The 19,735-nt window shown below is 49.0% G+C and overlaps 1 protein-coding gene across 3 annotated transcripts; it reads left to right on the top strand.

Moving 5' to 3' along the window:
* Window positions 1–134: 134 nt before the first annotated feature.
* LOC130369881 (oxysterol-binding protein 1-like) lies at window positions 135–19,472 on the top strand. Of its 3 annotated transcripts, none has more exons than XM_056575466.1 (17): window positions 135–455; window positions 1,101–1,274; window positions 1,443–1,651; window positions 2,159–2,333; window positions 2,525–2,636; window positions 3,484–3,667; window positions 5,256–5,373; window positions 5,750–5,807; window positions 5,917–6,081; window positions 6,905–7,150; window positions 8,711–8,831; window positions 9,092–9,195; window positions 10,464–10,559; window positions 12,203–12,417; window positions 15,549–15,790; window positions 16,486–16,524; window positions 16,721–19,472. In XM_056575466.1, the coding sequence occupies exons 2-17, from the start codon at window positions 1,138–1,140 to the stop codon at window positions 16,861–16,863; spliced, it is 2,364 nt and encodes a 787-aa protein (XP_056431441.1). In that variant the 5' UTR covers window positions 135–455; window positions 1,101–1,137; the 3' UTR covers window positions 16,864–19,472. The 3 variants fall into 3 exon arrangements, with proteins under 3 accessions (XP_056431441.1, XP_056431440.1, XP_056431442.1); XM_056575465.1 differs by having other exon boundaries at window positions 136–498; XM_056575467.1 differs by lacking the exon at window positions 16,486–16,524 and having other exon boundaries at window positions 136–498.
* The last annotated feature ends 263 nt before the right edge of the window (window positions 19,473–19,735 follow it).

Raw genomic sequence — 19,735 nt, forward strand, 5'->3', positions numbered from 1 at the left:
TAAAATGACTACGTATTACGGGAGCTCTTTTTCCACAATTTATTGTAAAATAAAAAAAGTTCTTTATTACAGTCTCTTTTGGATCTCAATGCTCCGGTTAGGATGATGATGACGTGGAACCTAAAGCTGACGGTCGGTTTCCAGCCCGGGCGGAATAGTCGAGCACCGGGTGTAGCCGAGCTAACATTAGCATAGTTAGATCTAGCTAGCATGTAGGTTGTACCATTGCGCACTGTTCTGTGTGTTTGTCTTAGGAAATTCGTGTTCAACGCGATTCCTTCCGACCCGAGGCGTCGCGGTGCATGTCGGCGGACGCCTTATGACAGTTGTCCTCCAAGTCGTCGATTTGATCCGTGCAGTGTTCGCCGATGAGCTAGCTAGCCTATGGGTGTCAAAGTTAGCCGTGCCTTCACCGGGTGCCTGGTTGCCTGAGCTCGAATTACGGACACGTCAAGGTAAACAGCGCTGGGCCTGAGCTCACATTACGGACACGTCAAGGTAAACAGCGCTGGGCCAGGAGGAGGGAGGCTAGCCAGGGAAGCTAGCATGGATCTGAAACGTCGGATAACTTTTACAAATCTCTAGCGATAGCGGGTGTTTAGTCGGCACTTGTTAACTTTGGCTGATGTTGAAGTAAAGGTCATTCGTGTGTTTTCTACCACGACTGCTTGCGTTGACACATCGTTACAATCAATAGCGACTTCATTCAAGTATAAGGCTACATCGTCTCTGTAATGGATGACACACTGTTTTAAGTCCACTCGGTCTTTATTAAAGATGTTGTGGTCTAGTATGAGAGAAACCAATAACCATGTATTACGAGTAACTAACGAGCATCGATGTGTACGTTTTAACCATATTTGAGAGAACAGAAGCACTTGGTTTATACTTCAACTCCATTTGTGTTACAGGGACAGTACTGGTAAATGCATTATATAGTAATCAATACCGATCCTTACCCTTTTGACTCGTCTAAGCGCACTGGTCGATAATGGGCTGTCAAAAGCCTCCTGTCATGTTCATGTCTGCTGTGTCAAATGGCCCTATTACTCGTAACCTGTTCAACCTCCTCATATGTAAAATGTGTTTCTTTATCAAAGGTTCCCCAACCTGTCTTTATAGTACCTGGGGGCAGTGATGTCGGAACCGAAGCCCCCCACTCCCACTCCAGCCGGCGACACATACAAAGGCTGGGTGTTCAAATGGACCAATTATATCAAAGGTTATCAGCGGCGGTGGTTCGTTCTGAGCAATGGACTGTTGTCATATTACAGGTGAGCAACAGCTCTAGTTCACACCTTTTCAGCATTTAAGCTTTTTTTTTTTTTTTTGATTTTGTGAGTTTGACCCAAGGTACACATTTGACGAGTTGGACGGGTGACCATATCGCTAACCCTCTTGAGGTCAACGGTATTTAACGGTTCCTTTTACGGCGACCCCAGGACCCAGGCCGAAATGGGGCACACGTGCCGGGGCACCATCAACCTGGCGACGGCCTCCATCGCCGTGGACGACGCCTGCAACTTTGTCATCTCCAACGGCGGCACGCAGACCTACCACCTGAAGGCCAGCTGCGAGGTGGAGCGCCAGCGCTGGATCACAGCCCTGGAGCTGGCCAAAGCCAAGGCGGCCCGCATGCAGGCTGAGTCAGGTAGGGAAGGCCTTGTTGTCCCTCAGAGAGCGACGTGTGCACGCGCGCAGGTCGAGGCTGCGAGGGAAAGGCCTTTTCCTGCACACAAACACACTTTCATCTGTACAAACACTTTCACCTATACACACACACACACACACACACACACACACACACACACACACACACACACACACACACACACACACACACACACACACACACACACACACACACACACACACACACACACACACACACTGCGTTCACTTACGCCCAACCTGTTTGTCTATAAATATTCAACGTCTGACTCACATGTACTAGTCAGCTGAGGCGGACCATAACACTCGTGTAACCTCGTTATGCGATGAGTCACCTAAAAGGGAAACGGGGCCTTTCTCTAAACGTCTGAAGCAAGCAAAATTGGAGGAACCCTAACGACCAAAGGCGCCCTAACGTGGCCCCGCCACGGCCGGACGTCGAGGTCCTCTTCCTCATTTCCTCTTCCGATCGCCCGCACTCCCGCAGACGACTCCGGCGACGACTTCTCCCTGTCCTGCCCCCCCGCGCCCCACGGGCAGAGCTCCGCCGCCGCGTCGCAGAACTCCGAGGTCCAGTCCACGCTGCGCACCCTGGCCAGCAAGGTGGAGGATCTGAGCACGTGCAATGACCTCATCTCCAAGCACGGCTCCGCCCTCCAGAGGTTCCTTTTTAGATCTCTTTGTATCTCTGAGATTTAAGTGTGTGTGTGTGTGTGTGTGTTCGGTTTGTGTGTCTGTGTGTGTGTTCGGTTTGTGTGTCTGTGTTTGTGTCTGTGTGTATGTGGAGATGCATTATATATACATAGCGAGGACCAGAGGACGTCCCTAATGAGACTCGTACATTTGTCTTCAGATCTTTGTCGGAGCTGGACAGCCTACGTCTCACTGGAGAGGCCGGCGACAAGATTCGACAGGTCACTGAGAGAGCCACGCTGTTTCGCATTACCTCCAACGCCATGATTAATGTGAGTGCACGACCCCCCCCGCCATCCCCATCTATATATAGGTCAGCAGTTTTCTCAAGTGGCTGGCCTCTCTTCCAAGACTTCATGCCTCATCTGCATTTTAAACTACTGCCGTAGGATTTGGGTATCGGGTCACACCCAGGGCAGGTTGGGTTTAAAGGCGTGCTCAGCATAATCAGGCTCTGCTGACTTCAGACCTGCAACGCAGTGTGTTCTATGTAGCTCTCGCTTTGTTTCTCAAATCCACGTGGACGTAGCCCTTTTATTTTTCTCTGCCCAAATCAATTTGGTCCTTCAAGAAAACCTTGTTTCGTTATCTGGAAATTCACCTTTGAATGTCCTCCGTTTATCCCAAGGTAAGACGATAAAGAGATAAGTCAACAGCGATAAACGGCGTGTATGCGCAGCATTAGCTATCCTTGCTACACCTGTACATATGTTTTGGTTCTCTGGACGCAAAAAGACAAAAAACATGAACTGCATGCTCACCGCACACACACAGACGTAACATTTACATTTAGGGCATTTAGCAGATGCTTTCATCCAATGCGACTTACAATAAGTAAATTTGACCGAAGAAGGAGAAATTAAATATTTCGCTCTCGGTAAAGTAAGGACGTTCATAGAACCAAGTGCCAAGCACTAACGATTACTGGGTTAACCCATTCCCCGTGCACAACAAAGACAGCTAGGATAAGACGCTAAGCACTATTTTTAAGTGCCAGGACGTACAACATACAGAAAGCTTATAAAGGTGTGGGAGGGTTAGGGGGAGGGGGTAGGCAGAGTCTGCAGAGTCTAGGTGAACTCCGGACACGTGGCTAACGGTTGTGATTGGTGGGCGCAGGCGTGCCGGGACTTCCTGGCGCTGTCGCAGGCCCACAGCAAGCGGTGGCAGAAGGCCCTGCAGGCGGAGCGCGACCAGCGGATCCGCCTGGAGGAGACCCTGGAGCAGCTGGCCAAGCAGCACAACAACCTCGAGCGGGCCTTCCGCGGGAACTCGCAGTCCAACACCACGCTGGACAGCAAGGGTAGGCCCGCCCTCACCGGTCGGCCCTGACCATGGCTCTTGTCTCTCGCGCTCGCTCCCGGTCGTGCGTCATTTCTCTGTCGCTGGTATCCCGCTCTCTTGTCTCTCGCTCTGTCTCGCCCTTTGCCTCTGTCTCTCCTTTATCTTGCTCTCTGTCTCGCCCTCAGCCTCTATCTCTTTTTTATCTCGCCTTGCTCTCTCTGTCTCTAGCGCTCTCTTTTCTCTCGCTCTCTTGCGTCTCTCGCTCTCTTGCGTCTCTCGCTCCCTTGTCTCTCACTCCCTTTTCTCTCGCTCTCTTGCGTCTCTCGCTCTCGTCTCACTCCCTTTTCTCTCGCTCTCTTGCGTCTCTCACTCTCTCATCTCAATCCCTTTTCTCTCGCTCTCTTGCGTCTCTCGCTCTCGTCTCTCACTCCCTTATCTCTCGCTCTCCTGCGTCTCTCGCTCTCGTCTCTCACTCCCTTTTCTCTCGCTCTCTTATCTCGCTCTCTGTCTCGCCCTCTCTGTATCTTTGTTCCTCGCTCTCTCTCTGGTGCCGTCTTGCTCTCTGCCTCTGGCTCTTTGCTGTCTTGTCGCTCGCTCTCTGTCTCTCTCACACAGTTTCTGTCGCATTCTCTCCTGCTCCGATCTGTCTTGCATTGATATGTTATGTGTCCACACAACGAAATGAAATGGAAGCAATACAAAGTCAACATTCATCAGAGAGGTTTTATTTGCCCCCTGCAAACATTGTTAATTGTATGTGTAAACAAGTGACTGTCATGCATATGTTGTTACACAGAGTCTGCGTCTTGTCAAGCGAGACGGACCCTCCCGCTCATGTAAATCGCTCTCCAGATAGGGCTCAAGGCAACAGGCAGGGTGATTGAATCAGGCCATAATGGCCTTGATTTTGGTGGGCCTGCAGGCCTTCCGACCATTCAGTTGTTATCAGCTGAGCTGGAGGCCCGCCTCCCATCAGCAGTCAAGCTCGGTGCGTCCGCTCGAGTCTTTGTTTGCTTTGGCTACAGACGTGATTATAGCTGTCTCTCTGCCTGCTCTCGCCATTTTGAACACATTCTAGAAAGTGGTCATGGTCAGGTCAATAGATATGCTCCCTCTGATTTAAAAGACTTCATAGGACAACTTCATTAGTTTTAATAATAATTGCTCGACACTTAACTGCTTGGTAGGGGTGTGCTTTTAGTTTCTGATTAGACAAAAGAAACGGCAATGTGAACAGCGAGGCCACGTCTGGGAATTTAATCCTCTGATCTGGATTCAGCTTCTTTACTCCTTGAAGTCGAGGGCATCTGTCACCAGATGTATATCCACCCAGTGAGCGCACGAGACAAGCACCGACATATTGAACTCCTCCATAGACCTGAGGCGACCTCGTTCATCTCCTACTCCTTTCTCCTCGTCCTCTTCGTCCTCCTCCTCCTCCTTCATCTTCTATTCCTTTCTCCTCCTCCTTCATCTTCTACTCCTTTCTTCTCCTCCTCCTTCTTCATCATCTCCTCCTCCTCCTTCATCATCTCCTCCTCCTCCTCCTCCTCCTCCTTCTTCATCACCTCCTCCTCCTCCTCATTCTTCTCCTCCTCCCCCCCCAGGTTCGGCGGGGCCCGGGAAGGGCGAGGCGAGCGACGACGACGACGACAACGAGTTCTTCGACGCCATGGAGGAGGCCCCAGAGTTCATCACCGTTCCCGCCGACCCCCAGTTCCACAAGTCAGTGTAGACCCCCTCTCGCCCCCCTCACCCCCCCGCCCACCTCGAGACGTGTTAAGACGCACGTTGACGCCGCCCCCTCTGAGACGGGTTTAGATGCAAGCGGTCGCTCGGCCAGCCGCCAAAGTCAAAGATCTAAAGGAGATAGAGCCCGCTCACAATGCCCGGGTTTAGGCAAGACGTTCAGTCACACGTTTAGGTGTTTATTTCCTGGAGAGGCCGTTTCCTCCTCGTGTTTTCATGGTGGCTTAGATTCTGATCAGAAGTATATCCTCGGATGACCTCGTCTTCGCTATTCGTGGGCCTGATGTGTACCGTTTGTTCTAAATTGAGTATAAACCCCAAAACGTGTTGTTGTTTTGTTCTTTCCCTGAAGACGCTCTAGCAGTAACGTCAGCGGCTTCAACAGTGAAATGGGTTCAGACGACCAGTCGGTAGGTAACACCCTCCCTCCCCCCCCTCCCACCCTTCCCCCCCTGATTCTATGGCCTCTCACTGGCTGCGTGGGTCACACTAAAACCCTGCCCTCTGATTGGTCCACAGCTCAATGAGGAGCCCCTCTCGGCCAACCAGGACTCGCCGTCGCTGGACCTGGTGCCGGTGAAGAAGAGGCGCAGCCGCATCCCGGATAAACCCAACTACTCCCTGAACCTCTGGAGCATCATGAAGAACTGCATCGGCAAGGAGCTGTCCAAGATCCCCATGCCGGTCAGTCCTCCCCCCGCCCCCGGGTGGCGCTCTTTGAGTTAACGTTGGGTGTGTCTGAAGGCCGAGATGAATGACACACCCGCGTTCGCTCCTGTTGTTCTACTTCTGGGAGAAGTTGTGTGTTGTTGTCCGATGAGGGTTGTGTGGTAATCATTTGCTAATGGCCTGCAATTAAGGACCGCACCCGTATGCGCAATATTTCTAGCAAGCACGTTTTTTTTCCTATTGTAATGTAATCTGCGGCAGGACTATTAACTGCGAGGTACATGTACAGTTGTTCATCCTTCCATTTATTTTCTTAATTTTGCTGCTGTGATGATTGCACTGCGTTTCTACCAATCTTAACTCTCTCCCGTCTTCTCTGTCCTTGTCTTCTGTTCTGTCTCCATCGCTCCCTGTCTCCTGTCTCTATCTCACTCTTGCCCTCTCCCTCTGTCTCTCCTCTGTCTCTCGATCTCTGTCTCTCGATCTCTGTCTCTCTTCCGTCTCTTCTCTCTCCTATCCGTCTCTCCCCTCCCCTTGCCTCTTTCCTCTCGCCTCTCTCGCGCCTCTCTCTCGCCCCTCTCTCTCTCTCGCCCCTCTCGCTCTCTCGCCCCTCTCTCTCTCTCGCCCCGCTCTCTCTCTCTCGCCCCTCTCTCTCTCGCTCGCCTCCCACTCGCCCCTCTTTCTCTCGCCTCCCTCTCTCCTCTCGCTCGTCCACTCACTCACCCACTCACTCACTCACCCACCCACTCACCCACCCACTCACTCCCTCCCTCCCTCCCTCCCTCCCTCCCTCCCTCCCTCACCCACCCACTCACCCTGGCCTCTCTCCGTCCCTCAGGTGAACTTCAACGAGCCCATCTCCATGCTGCAGCGGCTGTCCGAGGACCTGGAGTACCACGAGCTGCTGGACAAGGGCGCCAAGTGCGGCAGCGCCCTGGAGCAGCTGTGCTACGTGGCGGCCTTCTCCGTCTCCTCCTACTCCACCACGGTGCACCGCACGGGCAAGCCCTTCAACCCCCTGCTGGGGGAGACCTACGAGCTGGACCGCGGCCGGGAGAGTGGCTACCGCTCCCTCTGCGAGCAGGTGGGGGCCAGAGGGGAGAGGGGGGCTGGGGTGGGGGGGTGGGGGGGTCGGTTCATGGAGTGCAGATTCACCGTTTGGTTACACGGTAGATTAATCTCGAGGGCGTCCCTCGGTCTTTTGCGATGTTTGCACACGCGGCTTTTTTCGCTTTAGCTGTTAACCTGAAAGCGTTCGTATTGGTAGGGCCCTATTGTTTAAAAGATGCTGAAATCCTGGACGGTTTCGTGGAATTCGGTACTACGATGGAATTAACTGTCAAACTTTGAATGCGGTAGAATTCTAACTCTTCTTAAAAACAAAGATTCAACCTTAACGCCTATATTCAGAGCAGGGCAATTCAGACTATGTACAGGACTAGGATGAGTCAGGAGATATCTTTTTTGCCAATTCTGTCAACATACTATTGGTTTAATCCGTAAGTGTGGGCTGACCACTTAAAGTCTAAAGACCATGGGAAGATCAAGGAGAAGCATCGTGTTGGCCAGAGCAGGCCTCCTCAAATGTCTGTACATGTCCCATTATGAACGTTCATATGGAAATACACCTTAGCAGCAGCAGGGGGCAGTGTACACCAATACAGTAGCAGCGTTGGAGGCAGTGGCGGCTGGTGATCAAAAATGTTGGTGGGGCACAGTAAAAGACAGGGGGTTTGGGGTTCCCCCCCCCCCCCCCTTAAAAAAATTGAATTTAATAGATTTGATTTCTTGTATTCTGGTGCATTTTGGGGATGGCCACTACCTATTTATCTACTATTCATTCAGATTCATAGCGTACATCCTGACTTGCAGGGCCTGGACAAGCTTACACTGCATATACAGACCTACTTCATGGCCATTCCACCAGCCATTGCTATTTGACCCATTATTGTTATTCTGATATGGAGACAATATCACACAATTAAACGAGGCGCTATGTATTTTGGTTGATTTGTTTTGTATTGATAATAGTTGATCAATAGTTGCCAGATATAGTCAAGTGAATATTTCCCGGAGGGGTGGCGCCCTTGCGCCCCCTATTGACCCACTGCCACTGGTTACAGGGCAGTGCACGCAAAGCTGACATAGTTGCCATAGCACGCGAGGAGATGGCATGAACAAATGTCCCGTAACAGGTGTGATGAGAAATGGGTGTCTCTTTAGTGTGTGTGGGGGGGGTGGAGGAGTTCTTTTTTTTGCGGTGTCTGTTGGCACCTTGAGATGTGGCGGAACAGGGTACAAAGCCAGGGCTTCTGGAAGAATGCGTTCCGTCTCCAGTGAGTTCTCAGAAAGGAGCTCTCTGCTGCCAGCCCGTCACACTTAAACGGACGGCACGCAGTCAAAGAAAACACTGAGCGACCCGACCTCTGGCGAAACCGCCCAGTGGGGGAACTGGTATTGTGAGATGTCAGCAAGGTGGGATGAGCTGTGTGCGTGTGCGTGTGCGTGTGCGTTATTTGCAGGTTCTTTTTTCGCCTTAAGCTTATCTCGATCAACGAGTCTTCCTTATGTATTTGAGCCTTCTCTGTGTTGCCGTGGTGATTGGTTGTTGTTGATGTCGCTGCGGTCTGTCGTTGTCGCCCAGGTGAGCCACCACCCGCCCGCGGCCGCGCACCACGTGATCTCTAGCCGGGGCTGGACGCTGCGGCAGGAGATCACTGTGGCCAGCAAGTTCAGGGGCAAATACATCTCTATCATGCCCCTAGGTAAACGCACCCTGTGTGTGTGTGTGTGTGTGTGTGTGTGTGTGTGTGTGTGTGTGTGTGTGTGTGTGTGTGTGTGTGTGTGTGTGTGTGTGTGTGTGTGTGTGTGTGTGTGTGTGTGTGTGTGTGTGTGTGTGTGTCACTTTATTGGATCATGTGCACTATGACATCTCCATGGTGGCTTCAAATAGCCCAGACTTGGTGCCTACCGTGTGCTCTCTGTGACCAGCGCACCCTCAAACTAATTAGTGTGTCTCCACCAGGAACCATCCACGCCATCTTTGAGAAGGGCGACAATCACTACACCTGGAAGAAGGTCACCACCACGGTTCACAACATCATCGTGGGCAAGCTGTGGATCGACCAGGTGGGGACAGACAGACAGACAGACAGACAGACAGACAGACACAAACACTTACACAGTCTGACCCACCCCTCCCTTCTTCGCTGAGACATGGCGGAGAGCCAGACTTGATGAACTCTCCTTCACTCTGTCCAACACACACACACACACACACACACACTTAGACAATCACACACAGACACTCTTACACAATCACACTCTTACACAATCACACACACACAGACACTCTTACACAATCACACACTCTTACACAATCACACAATTACACACACACATAAGCCGCGTTTACATGGACACATCTGATCCGCATAGATTTCTATGCAGAATAGAAAATGATCATATATATATACGCCTCATTCAGAATACAATTATCTGTTCGGCATAGAATTCTATGCCGAATAGAAGAGGTGGTGTAGTCCGTTATAATCGACATGTATACACTTATTCCGAATAGATTGGGGTTCAGCTGCAGTAGTTCGCAATTGGTCCACAAGAAATTGACTTTTTGCTGTCCTCCTCCTTCTTAATTGATGGAGCAGGCAGAGAAAAACTCTCTCCTACTGTGCTTTCATTAAAATCAAATTCCCAATGCCAAATAGTGATAAGACGTCGATTATGTAGCCGCCGGTCCAGAGATGTGTCAAGTGTGCGCGAGAGACATAACGGACACTTTTGTTACTGCCATGTAAACAGTACATTCGGATCACATTTTAGGAACAGATCTATGCGGCATAGAAATCTATGCGGATCAGATGTGCCATGTAGACGCGGCTATTGTTACACAGAGAGAGACTAGACACAGTCTGACCCGCTCCTCCCCAATGAGTCGCTGAGACATGGCGGGCGCTAGACATGACTTGGATGCAAAAGTGAAAGTAGGGTTGATGGTCCGATCTCTCTCTCTCCCTGTCCATCTCTCCAATCTTTCTGCCTCTATCTCTCACCCTCTCTCCCTCTGTCTCTCTGTGTATATCTCCCTCTGTCTCTCTCCCTCTGTCTCTCTGTCTCTCTCCCTCTGTCTCTCTGTGTCTCTCTCCCTCTGTCTCTCACCCCTCTGTCTCTCTGTCTCTCTCCCTCTGTCTCTCTGTCTCTCACCCTCTCTCTCTCACCCTCTCTCTCTCCCTCTGTCTCTCTCCCTCTGCCTCTCACCCTCTGTCTCCCTCTGTCTCTCTCCCTCTGTCTCTCTGTCTCTCTCCCTCTGTCCCTCTCCCTCTGTCTCCCTCTGTCTCTCTGTCTCTGTCCATCCCTCCAATCTTTCTGTCTCTCTCCAGTCGGGGGAGATCGACGTGGTGAACCACACCACCGGCGACCGATGCCACCTGAAGTTCGCCCCCTACAGCTACTTCTCCAGAGACGTGGCGAGGAAGGTGCGTTTCACTTTGTCTTCTTCACAGGCTTCCTCAATCTTGCCTCTTAGTAATGTTCGCGTGCTGTTGTCGACATGCCAAAGCATTATTATTGTGTTCAGACTTCTGCATTCCACTACCTCCGGGCGTGCCCGTCAAATATTTTGTGAAGACAGTCTGTCTGTGAAACTGGCGGGGAAACCATGTGGGTTAGACCAGCTCGGCTGGCCTGGTTTGGAGAATGGGAGGGGTTTTGGCAGTGAACTACTAAGTACTATTCTTGTAAACAATCGGAGAGGTACGGGATGGACGTCCTTTTATGTTCGTTGTAGAAAATATCGTTATCAGGGTGTCATTTTATTATTAACATTCTTAAAATCCCTATCGATCAGCATTGAGTAGAGATTATCCAGGATATTTTAAAGTACGAGCTTGTTGAAGATACTAAAAATGGTATGAAGCCTCTGTTTGGCTTTGTGGCCCCGCGATGTTCCTTGTCTGTATGCATAAACTAGACTTCTTCCAGAAGCTTCTTTTCAACAAATAGCTATTTATTTATTTCAAGTCAGACAGAGTGTTCTTACTTCTTGCCACATAATACCACGTGTTTTCCAAGAAACAAGTCGGAGCTGCACGGGATTTTCTCTTTTTTTATTATAAGGAATTGATCCCAACCGAGGCAATACATGCGTATAACATAACATTGATTTAATTATAATAACTATTTTTAGTACGGTACGCGACACTCGTTCCTGTTGACTTTGGTGAGGCAAGAAGATGAAATGTAACAGTGGACCTGGCCTCTTGCATTAACATTCAGGAAATTTGGCAGATGCTGTTATCCAATGGTTCATACCCACATTCACACACCGTCGGCGGAGTCAACCACGCACGGCGACACCCAGCCGGGCGGGAGCAGTTAGGGGTTGGGAGTCTTGCTCAGGGACACCTCGACACGCTGGGCCTCGAACTACGATCCTTCCGCTTATAAATCAACCCGCTCTACCTGAAGGCTCAGTTATGCTTTCGGGTTTGAGTGAGCGGGCAAATCACAGATCTTGCGGCATCGACGCCAGGTTACAATTTTTTCGGAGGCACATGTCAGGCCCTTGTGGTGGACGCAAGGAGGGTCCACAAGGACATAATGGTTCCGTAAACCCCCTTGTGTTGCGTCGACCTGGAACCATAACTAAGCCTTTAATAGAACCGACTGATATATCGGCGGGCCGATATTAGGCATTTTCCAAACTATTGGTGTCGGCCACTACATTAAGATTAAAAAAAAATTAAAGATGATTTTTATTATTATTTTTTTGCTAATGTGTTTTGTTCAAAGGACGACTTTGTTTCATATCTTCAGTTTATATTTTTATACATTTTATTTATCAGAACTTTAATACATTTTGGTTTTGACTTTTCTGTTGCGACAATTAAACAATAAAATAAAGTTTAGATTTAAACTGCATTACCTTATTATTTTAGTGAGGGCAAAAATAACTACATATAACCTATCTTTTGTTACGAGTTTCTGGATTTTTTTTTATCGGATTTCTAAATCACCCGATATTTGTATCGGCATCGGCCTTAAAAATCCTTTATCGGTCGGGCTCTAGCCTTTAAGCCCACTCCTCTCCCTCTCCCCCCCCCCCCCCCCCCTCCCCCAGGTGACCGGGTTGGTGACGGACAAGGACGGCAAGGCCCACTACGTGCTGTCGGGCACCTGGGACGAGAAGATGGAGTTCTCCCGCGTCATGCAGAGCAGCCGCGGCAGCAGCAGCGGCAGCGGCGCCGCCGGGGAGAACGGCGCCGCCGAGGCCAGACAGAAGACCGTCTACCAGACGCTGAAGGCCCGCGAGATCTGGCACAAGAACGCCCTGCCGTGAGTGTGCACCTTAATGTGCTCGTGCGCTTTATTTTTGGTTAATTGCCGCTTGGAGACACTTCCGAGTGCCATTAGTGATGTATCTATATTTTTATTTATACCTCGGAAGTGTTCGAAGTGCCACTAGGAACCTTTGGAGACGGAAACACGACAAGTCCAGAAATGCACGGAATGGTACACTTGGTGACACCGTCTTAGTTTTTTAACGGAGCGTCATCCGTCTGTGTGAGCCAATGAGCAGCGAGCGTCGTCCGTCTGTGTGAGCCAATGAGCAGCGAGCCAGAGATGATGATGGGTTTGCTAAAAAGAAAACGCGTGGTAGGACGCTGAACTTTGACCTTTAACCTTCATTTAAGAGGCGTGGGCTTGGTTCCATATACATCTCATCTCTCTACCTAATCCCCCCCCCCCCCCCCCCCCCCCCCGCGCGGACGGCACCACGATCTGTGTGCGTCATTCTGATTGTGTGTTGTGCGGAGTTAAATGTATTCATTTATAACTTCCTGAATTTATTTTAATAATGATCTTTAACAATATTTTTATTTTAAATATAGTTGAATAATACTTATTTGCATTACACACACACACACACAGACACAGACACACACACACACACACAGGATTTTTTTTCATACCGGTGTATTGGATTACACAACGTTCTGAACTAGGGATTGTTATCCGATGACCGTTTGACCGATGGTTGACCGTATCAACGTTAACCGATCAATCTCGGGTTAGGGTTAGCGGCGTCTCTTCGGAGCTGTCATTTACTTAAATGAGCCGCGGCAATGTTTCCAATGAGCTCCTAACGCTGCCCTCTTCCGATTGGCCCCTGGTGAATCCCGGGGCAGGGTCTCAACGAGGTCCGCGCCCTCTCAGACCATTGTGGGCGTTCGAGCCCGCGCTCTACACACGGTCAACCTGCAGATTCACACACGGGTCGTGCCGCGGTTAGAGCCTGTGTGTGTGTGTGTGTGTGTGTGTGTGTGTGTGTGTGTGTGTGTGTGTGTGTGTGTGTGTGTGTGTGTGTGTGTGTGTGTGTGTGTGTGTGTGTGTGTGTGTGTGTGTGTGTGTGTGTGTGTGTGTGTGATAAGCAGAGTTACGAAATAGCAGCCGGCTGGCACCGCTCGAAATGGCTGCTATTTGAAATGGCATATTTTAATCTGATCGGTTAACCGGTTTCAATCGGTGGTCAGTCAAGAATATTTTACATTTTCGCCATCGGAACGCTGCTTGACGCTGTTTCAGATGGGACCCTTTTCAATGTTGCGCTTCTAAACACGAATGGTACGACTTAGGGCTGCCCGATTTGGGGAAATAATCGAATGGCAATTATTTTGACCAATATTGCGAATGCAATTTAATTTAATTTATTGAGTTCCTTATGATGTGTATTATTCACAAAAAAATAAATAAATCATTCTTTAGTATGACCAACGCAACATTTGAAGCAGTCAACATAAAAAACTGCTCTTTCCTTTAGGCCAGGCTGATGTGTTGGGATTAATTGATATTATAAACTTCTTTATTTAACTATTGAATTGTAAAAAAAAAATAAAAATAAATTAATCGTACTGAATTCCAGTCAGTAACATACAAACCATAAAGCCTATTGAAGCCTCGAGACTCGGGACTGGTTTGTCAACGTGCCGCGGCATCACTTACTTGATGTTGTTTTGATTGAAGATCGGCGTGATGTAGTGGGTGTGTCCTGAATGAATGAACGAACATGTGTGTGTGTTGTAAGCGTATGTGATTTCAAAGTAACAAACAAACAAACTCAAAGCCGATGCATGCATCCAAAACTATCTGTTCAAAACCAATTACAAAGTCGCTTATTCGCGTCAAATACTTTATTTTATTTTAAAAACTTGGGAATTAATACGGCGCGTGTAAGTCTACACTGACTTGTGGAACTGGGGGTCGGCGGGAACGGTGATGAACTCCAGGGCCTCCTCCATGGCGTCGAAGAACTCGGCGTCGTCGCTCGCTACGCCCTTCATGGGCCCCGCCGAACCTGGGGGGGGAGGAGGCAGGAGGAGGAGAAGGAGGAGGAGAAGGGAGTAGAAGATGAAGGAGGAGGAGGAGAGTAAGGGGGAGCAGGAGGAGAGTAAGGAGGATGAGAGTGAGGAGGAGGAGAATGAGGAGGAGGAGGAAGAGATGAAGGAGTAGAAGATGAAGGAGGAAGAGAATAAAGAGGAGGAGGAGAAAGGAGTAGTTGAAGGAGGAGGAGAAAGGAGTACAAGATGGAGGAGGAGAAAGGAGTACAAGATGAAGGAGGAGGAGAAAGGAGTACAAGATGGAGGAGGAGAAAGGAGTACAAGATGAAGGAGGAGGAGGAGAAAGGAGTACAAGATGAAGGAGGAGCATGAGGAGAGTAAGGAGGAGGAGGAGGAAGAGATGGAGTAGAAGATGAAGGAGGAGGAGATGAACGAGGTCGACTCAGGTCTATGGAGGAGTTCAATATGTCAGTGCTTGTCTTGTGCGCTCACTGGATGGATATACATCTGATTCTGGTGACAGATGCCCTCGACTTCAAGGAGTAAAGAATCTGAATCCAGATCAGAGGATTAAATTCCCAGACGCTGTTCACATTGTTGTTCTTTCAAGTTTAAGGTGGCCTCTTTGTCATCAAATACATTTCAGAGATTTTTGAATGAAGATACTTTCTGTTTGCTGCTAACAAAAGCGCACCCCTACCTAGCAGTGAAGTGTCAAACAATTATTATTACAAATAATGAAGTAGTCATTTGAAGTCATTTAAAGTAGAGGGAGCATATGTTTTAGCACCGGAACCGTTTAAAAAGTACAGAGTAAGCACTGGTATCGGATAAAACCCAAACGATACCCAACCCCCCCCCCCCCCCCCCCCCCCCCCCACTACAGCTAAATCTAATATACATTGCACAAACAAAAAAGGCCTTTTTAACTTTACCTTTATTTTCTTTTTTTAACACATTGCACTTTCGAAAATGCTCTTTTAACTTTGCCTTACTGTAAATAAAAATTGCATATGTTTTCTATTAATTGATTTTATTGTATGACAATGTTTATATGTGGAGCACTTTGAGTCTGCCTTGTGCATGAAAAGTGCTATATCAATAAAGTTGCCTCTCCTCGCCTTACAGGGAGCGGGCGGAGACCATGTACTTCTTCACGGAGCTGGCCCTGACGCTGAACGAGGCGGAGGAGGGCGTGGCGCCCACCGACAGCCGGCAACGGCCCGACCAGCGGCTGATGGAGGCGGGCCGTTGGGACGAGGCCAACGCCGAGAAGCAGCGGCTGGAGGAGAAGCAGCGCAGCGTGCGCCGCGAGCGGGAGCGTGAGGCCGCCAGCCTGCGCACCTCCAGCCAATCGGAAGAGGGTACAGGTGAGAGACCCCGCCTTTTTTTTTTTTTTTTCTTAAAGTGGCGGTTCCTAGCAGGGCTGCTCGGCTATGGAAGAAATTATAATCACGATTATTTTGGTCCAAAATTGAAACCACGATTGTTTTTGAGGTTGATACCATGCAACGTTTATTCAGCATTTCTCTCCAAAACAACACTCTGTACCTGAGGACTTTGAAACTTTCCCTTTTAAAAAGTTCATAGAATAATGTACAAATATGTATACAGCTGTTCTGCAACTTTTTTTTATTGATAATAGTTTCGGTAATTAGTTTGGAGATCGTTTGACCCCGAAAAAACGAAACCACGATCAAAATTCGATTAACTACACATCCCTACTCCCTAGTTGGGGAAGGGCCAGCCCTCTACGTGATGTGTCGTTTGCTTTTGTCAAAGGAGTACTGCTGGATGCTGCGATGTCACTATACCTGTCGTAGAGACGAGCATGGCCACTCTTGTTGCGTGTGACTCCAAGTTTTAAGTTTACACCACTGACGTCCAATCAGAGTGGGCCGCAAGCCTTCTGAGTGGTGGAACTGGCGATGGTTCTGTTGACTTCCTCTGCTCTGGTCCTTTTGGGTTCATTGTTCATGTGTGTGTTTCTTTCTACCGTCATCGGCAACATTTGAACGGTGTACAAATCGTTATCCCCCCCCCCCTCCCCCTTTTCTCCCAAAAGCTGTCGAAGAGGACATCTTTACTGACCCCGCTCTGAAAAGCAAGTATCCCTTATTTTCCTCCAATATCCCCCCCCCACCGACCCCCCCACCACCAGGTGGTGTCCTAGCAACCCTTTTCCTGTTTGTTTTTTAATGCGTCTTGTTCTTCCTTTTGTGTGCTTTTCTTGTTTTATTTGTTATCCAATCAAACTTTTGATTAATTTCCTGCATCCGTTTTCTTTTATTTCCAATCAGGCGTTCCGCACGACAGCCACAAGGCGCTGTGGTTCGACCGCTGCGACGACCCCATCACCGGCGAGCCCGTGCACATCTACAACGGGGGCTACTGGGAGGCCAAGGATACGGGCACCTGGGAGGGCTGCGGAGAAATCTTCTAAACCCCCCCCCCATGCCGCCGCCGGACCCCAGCCCACTGTCACACTTCCACCGCCACCAGGGGATTCTCCACTCCAGCCCCACCCCCCCGAAAGGCAGCTCTCTGTTCTAGGAGAGCTTGAGGACCCCCCGGTTTTCCTGCCTGGTCCTCATCTCTTCAACACGCCAAACCCCCCCCCCCGTACCCCTGACCCCCATCACCTATGTCCTAGGAGTGGGTCCTAACCCCATCACCTATGTCCTAGGAGTGGGTCTTTACCCCCCCATCGCCTATGTCCCAGGAGTGGGTCCTCACCCCCATCATCTATGTCCTAGGAGTGGGTCTTTACCCCCCCATCACCTATGTCCCAGGAGTGGGTCCTCACCCCCATCATCTATGTCCTAGGAGTGGGTCCTCAGCCCCATCACCTATGTCCTAGGAGTTGGCCCTAACCCCCCCATAACCTATGTCCTAGGAGTGGGTCCCAGGAGTGGGTCCTGACCCCATCACCTATGTCCTAGGAGTGGGTCCTGACCCCATCACCTATGTCCTAGGAGTGGGTCCTGACCCCATCACCTATGTCCTAGGAGTGGGTCCTCATTCCCATCACCTATGTCCTAGGAGTGGGTCCTGACCCCTACCACCTATGTCCTAGGAGTGGGTCCTCATTCCCATCACCTATGTCCTAGGAGTGGGTCCTGACCCCTACCACATATGTCCTAGGAGTGGGTCCTCATTCCCATCACCTATGTCCTAGGAGTGGGTCCTGACCCCACCACCTATGTCCTAGGAGTGGGTCCTGACCCCACCACCTATGTCCTAGGAGTGGGTCCTGACCCCATCACCTATGTCCTAGGAGTGGGTCCTGGTATCCTTGTGTGAACGTGGAACCATCGCGTTGCGGGGGTGGTGGTGGTGGTGATGGTGATGGTGCGAGTGGCGACTTGTGCTGCGCTTTATATCTGGTCTAAATCCCTTCTGGGAGGAGGAGGGGGGAGAGAGAGCGAACGTCCTGAAATAGGTCATCCATACTCCTCCCTTGCCATCGCCCCCTCCCCCCTCGGTGGATCCTCCATTGTAATCAGTGTAATACCCCCCCTCCCCCCCCCGTGGCCGGTAGGCCGTCTGGGGGGAGGGGCTATAGTTCAGTAATTGACTAAAGACATTAATTGGTGGCCTTCGTGACGATTGCAGCGGGCGTCTCTTTGTTGCTATTTTGTTATTCTTAATGATTTTGTCGCCTGACGAAGGCAAAAAATGAAGGTTTATGGGTTGGTCTTCCATCTTTTCTTTTCTTTTTTTTTACCTTCTCGAGGCAGCATACTCTACAAAAATCTGAACTTTCATCCGTACTGCTAATCCCTCTCTCTCTCTCTCTCTTTCTCTCTCTCTCTTCAGAGTCTGATCTGTTCATGACGCCATTGCCTCGTGAAGTCGGGGGGTTTGCCTTAGAAACAATTTGTCCCGCGCATTCGTTTTGTTTATGTTTTTTATGAGAGGCTGGATGAGATGGACCAGATTGTCTGTTGGTCGGTTTGTTTGGTTGGGGTGAAAGAAGATATTCATGTTGAATATTATATTATAAAGGAGAACAGAATTAGGTAAAGAGTTGGCTGCAGCGCTTGCATTTTATCGCAAAGAGGAAATAATTAAGAGAGGAATGAATGAGATTTGAATGAAGTGCCATTTTACACTGTAGAAGAGTACAAGTGTGCGTGCGTGTGTGTGCGCGCGCGTGTGTGTGTCAAATACATTGACCGAATAGATTCCTTTTAAAGTCGAGGCGAGTGCTTGGACAGTCTAAAAGGACCCAAGCAAGAGCGGAATGAACAAGTTTTAAATGCATCGGTAAATACAACTAACTACACACACACATCCGAATGCTCTGCCGATTTCGTGCATATGCAAAATGTGTGTCTTGGAACACCAAAAAAAAGAAAAGATATGGGATATACTGTGTGTGTGTGTGTGTGTGTGTGTGTGTGTGTGTGAGTAATTTTGTTTAAGTGTACTTAATGAAGTGAATAAAGAAACAAAGACTTTAAAAAACCATTGAAAATAACTATGATTTTATAAATGTATAGAAAATGGTAATATTCAACTCTAATTGTACGGTAGCTCATTCTTGTCCAACTGTTCCTCTGCAGAGGAATTTCTGCGTTTTCACAAAAAAAGGGAGTTTCCAGAACTTTCTATATGGAAGTGTACACATGATCTTCAGTATTTTGACTCGAGAAAGTGACTTTGCTATAAACACCTGCTGGTATATCAGAAAATAATGCTTTTCGTACTCCGATCTTCAATTTTGTTTGACTGTGTTTTACATTATTAACGGATAACACAATTGAAGGTTGTTTGCCAAATCCTGTAGAAATGTAAGTTGTTTTTTTTGTTCCAGTTCAATCTGTGCAACATTGATGGGAACATGTAAAAGGTTGAAAATAAAATCACAAAAGAGAACTATTCTACTTGTAAGACTCCCCTTATAATGATGTACAATTTAGATTATCCATGCACCAAAGGAAAAGTAATGTTTATTTTGGTCCATAGTGGTTTAACCAGTTAGCGTCTTGGGTATGTGCTTGAAATCCAATACCTGACTAGAAATACGATGTCCTGCATAGAAGTTGAGCATTCACCTTTATGGCCGGTGTAATAGTAGCAGTAAAGACAGGTGTATCTAAGGACACTTAATTAGAGCTGTGACAGGCCAGCCTACTATAACGAGGTGTGTGTGTGTGTGTGTGTGTGTGTGTGTGTGTGTGTGTGTGTGTGTGTGTGTGTGTGTGTGTGTGTGTGTGTGTGTGTGTGTGTGTGTGTGTGTGTGTGTGTGTGTGTGTGTGTGTGTTCGCTCTCCCGCAGTGAGGCCAACCTATTTATTTTTAACCCGTGTT

Source organism: Gadus chalcogrammus, chromosome 17 (genome assembly GCF_026213295.1).
Source record: "Gadus chalcogrammus isolate NIFS_2021 chromosome 17, NIFS_Gcha_1.0, whole genome shotgun sequence".
Taxonomy (NCBI): Eukaryota; Metazoa; Chordata; class Actinopteri; order Gadiformes; family Gadidae; genus Gadus; species Gadus chalcogrammus.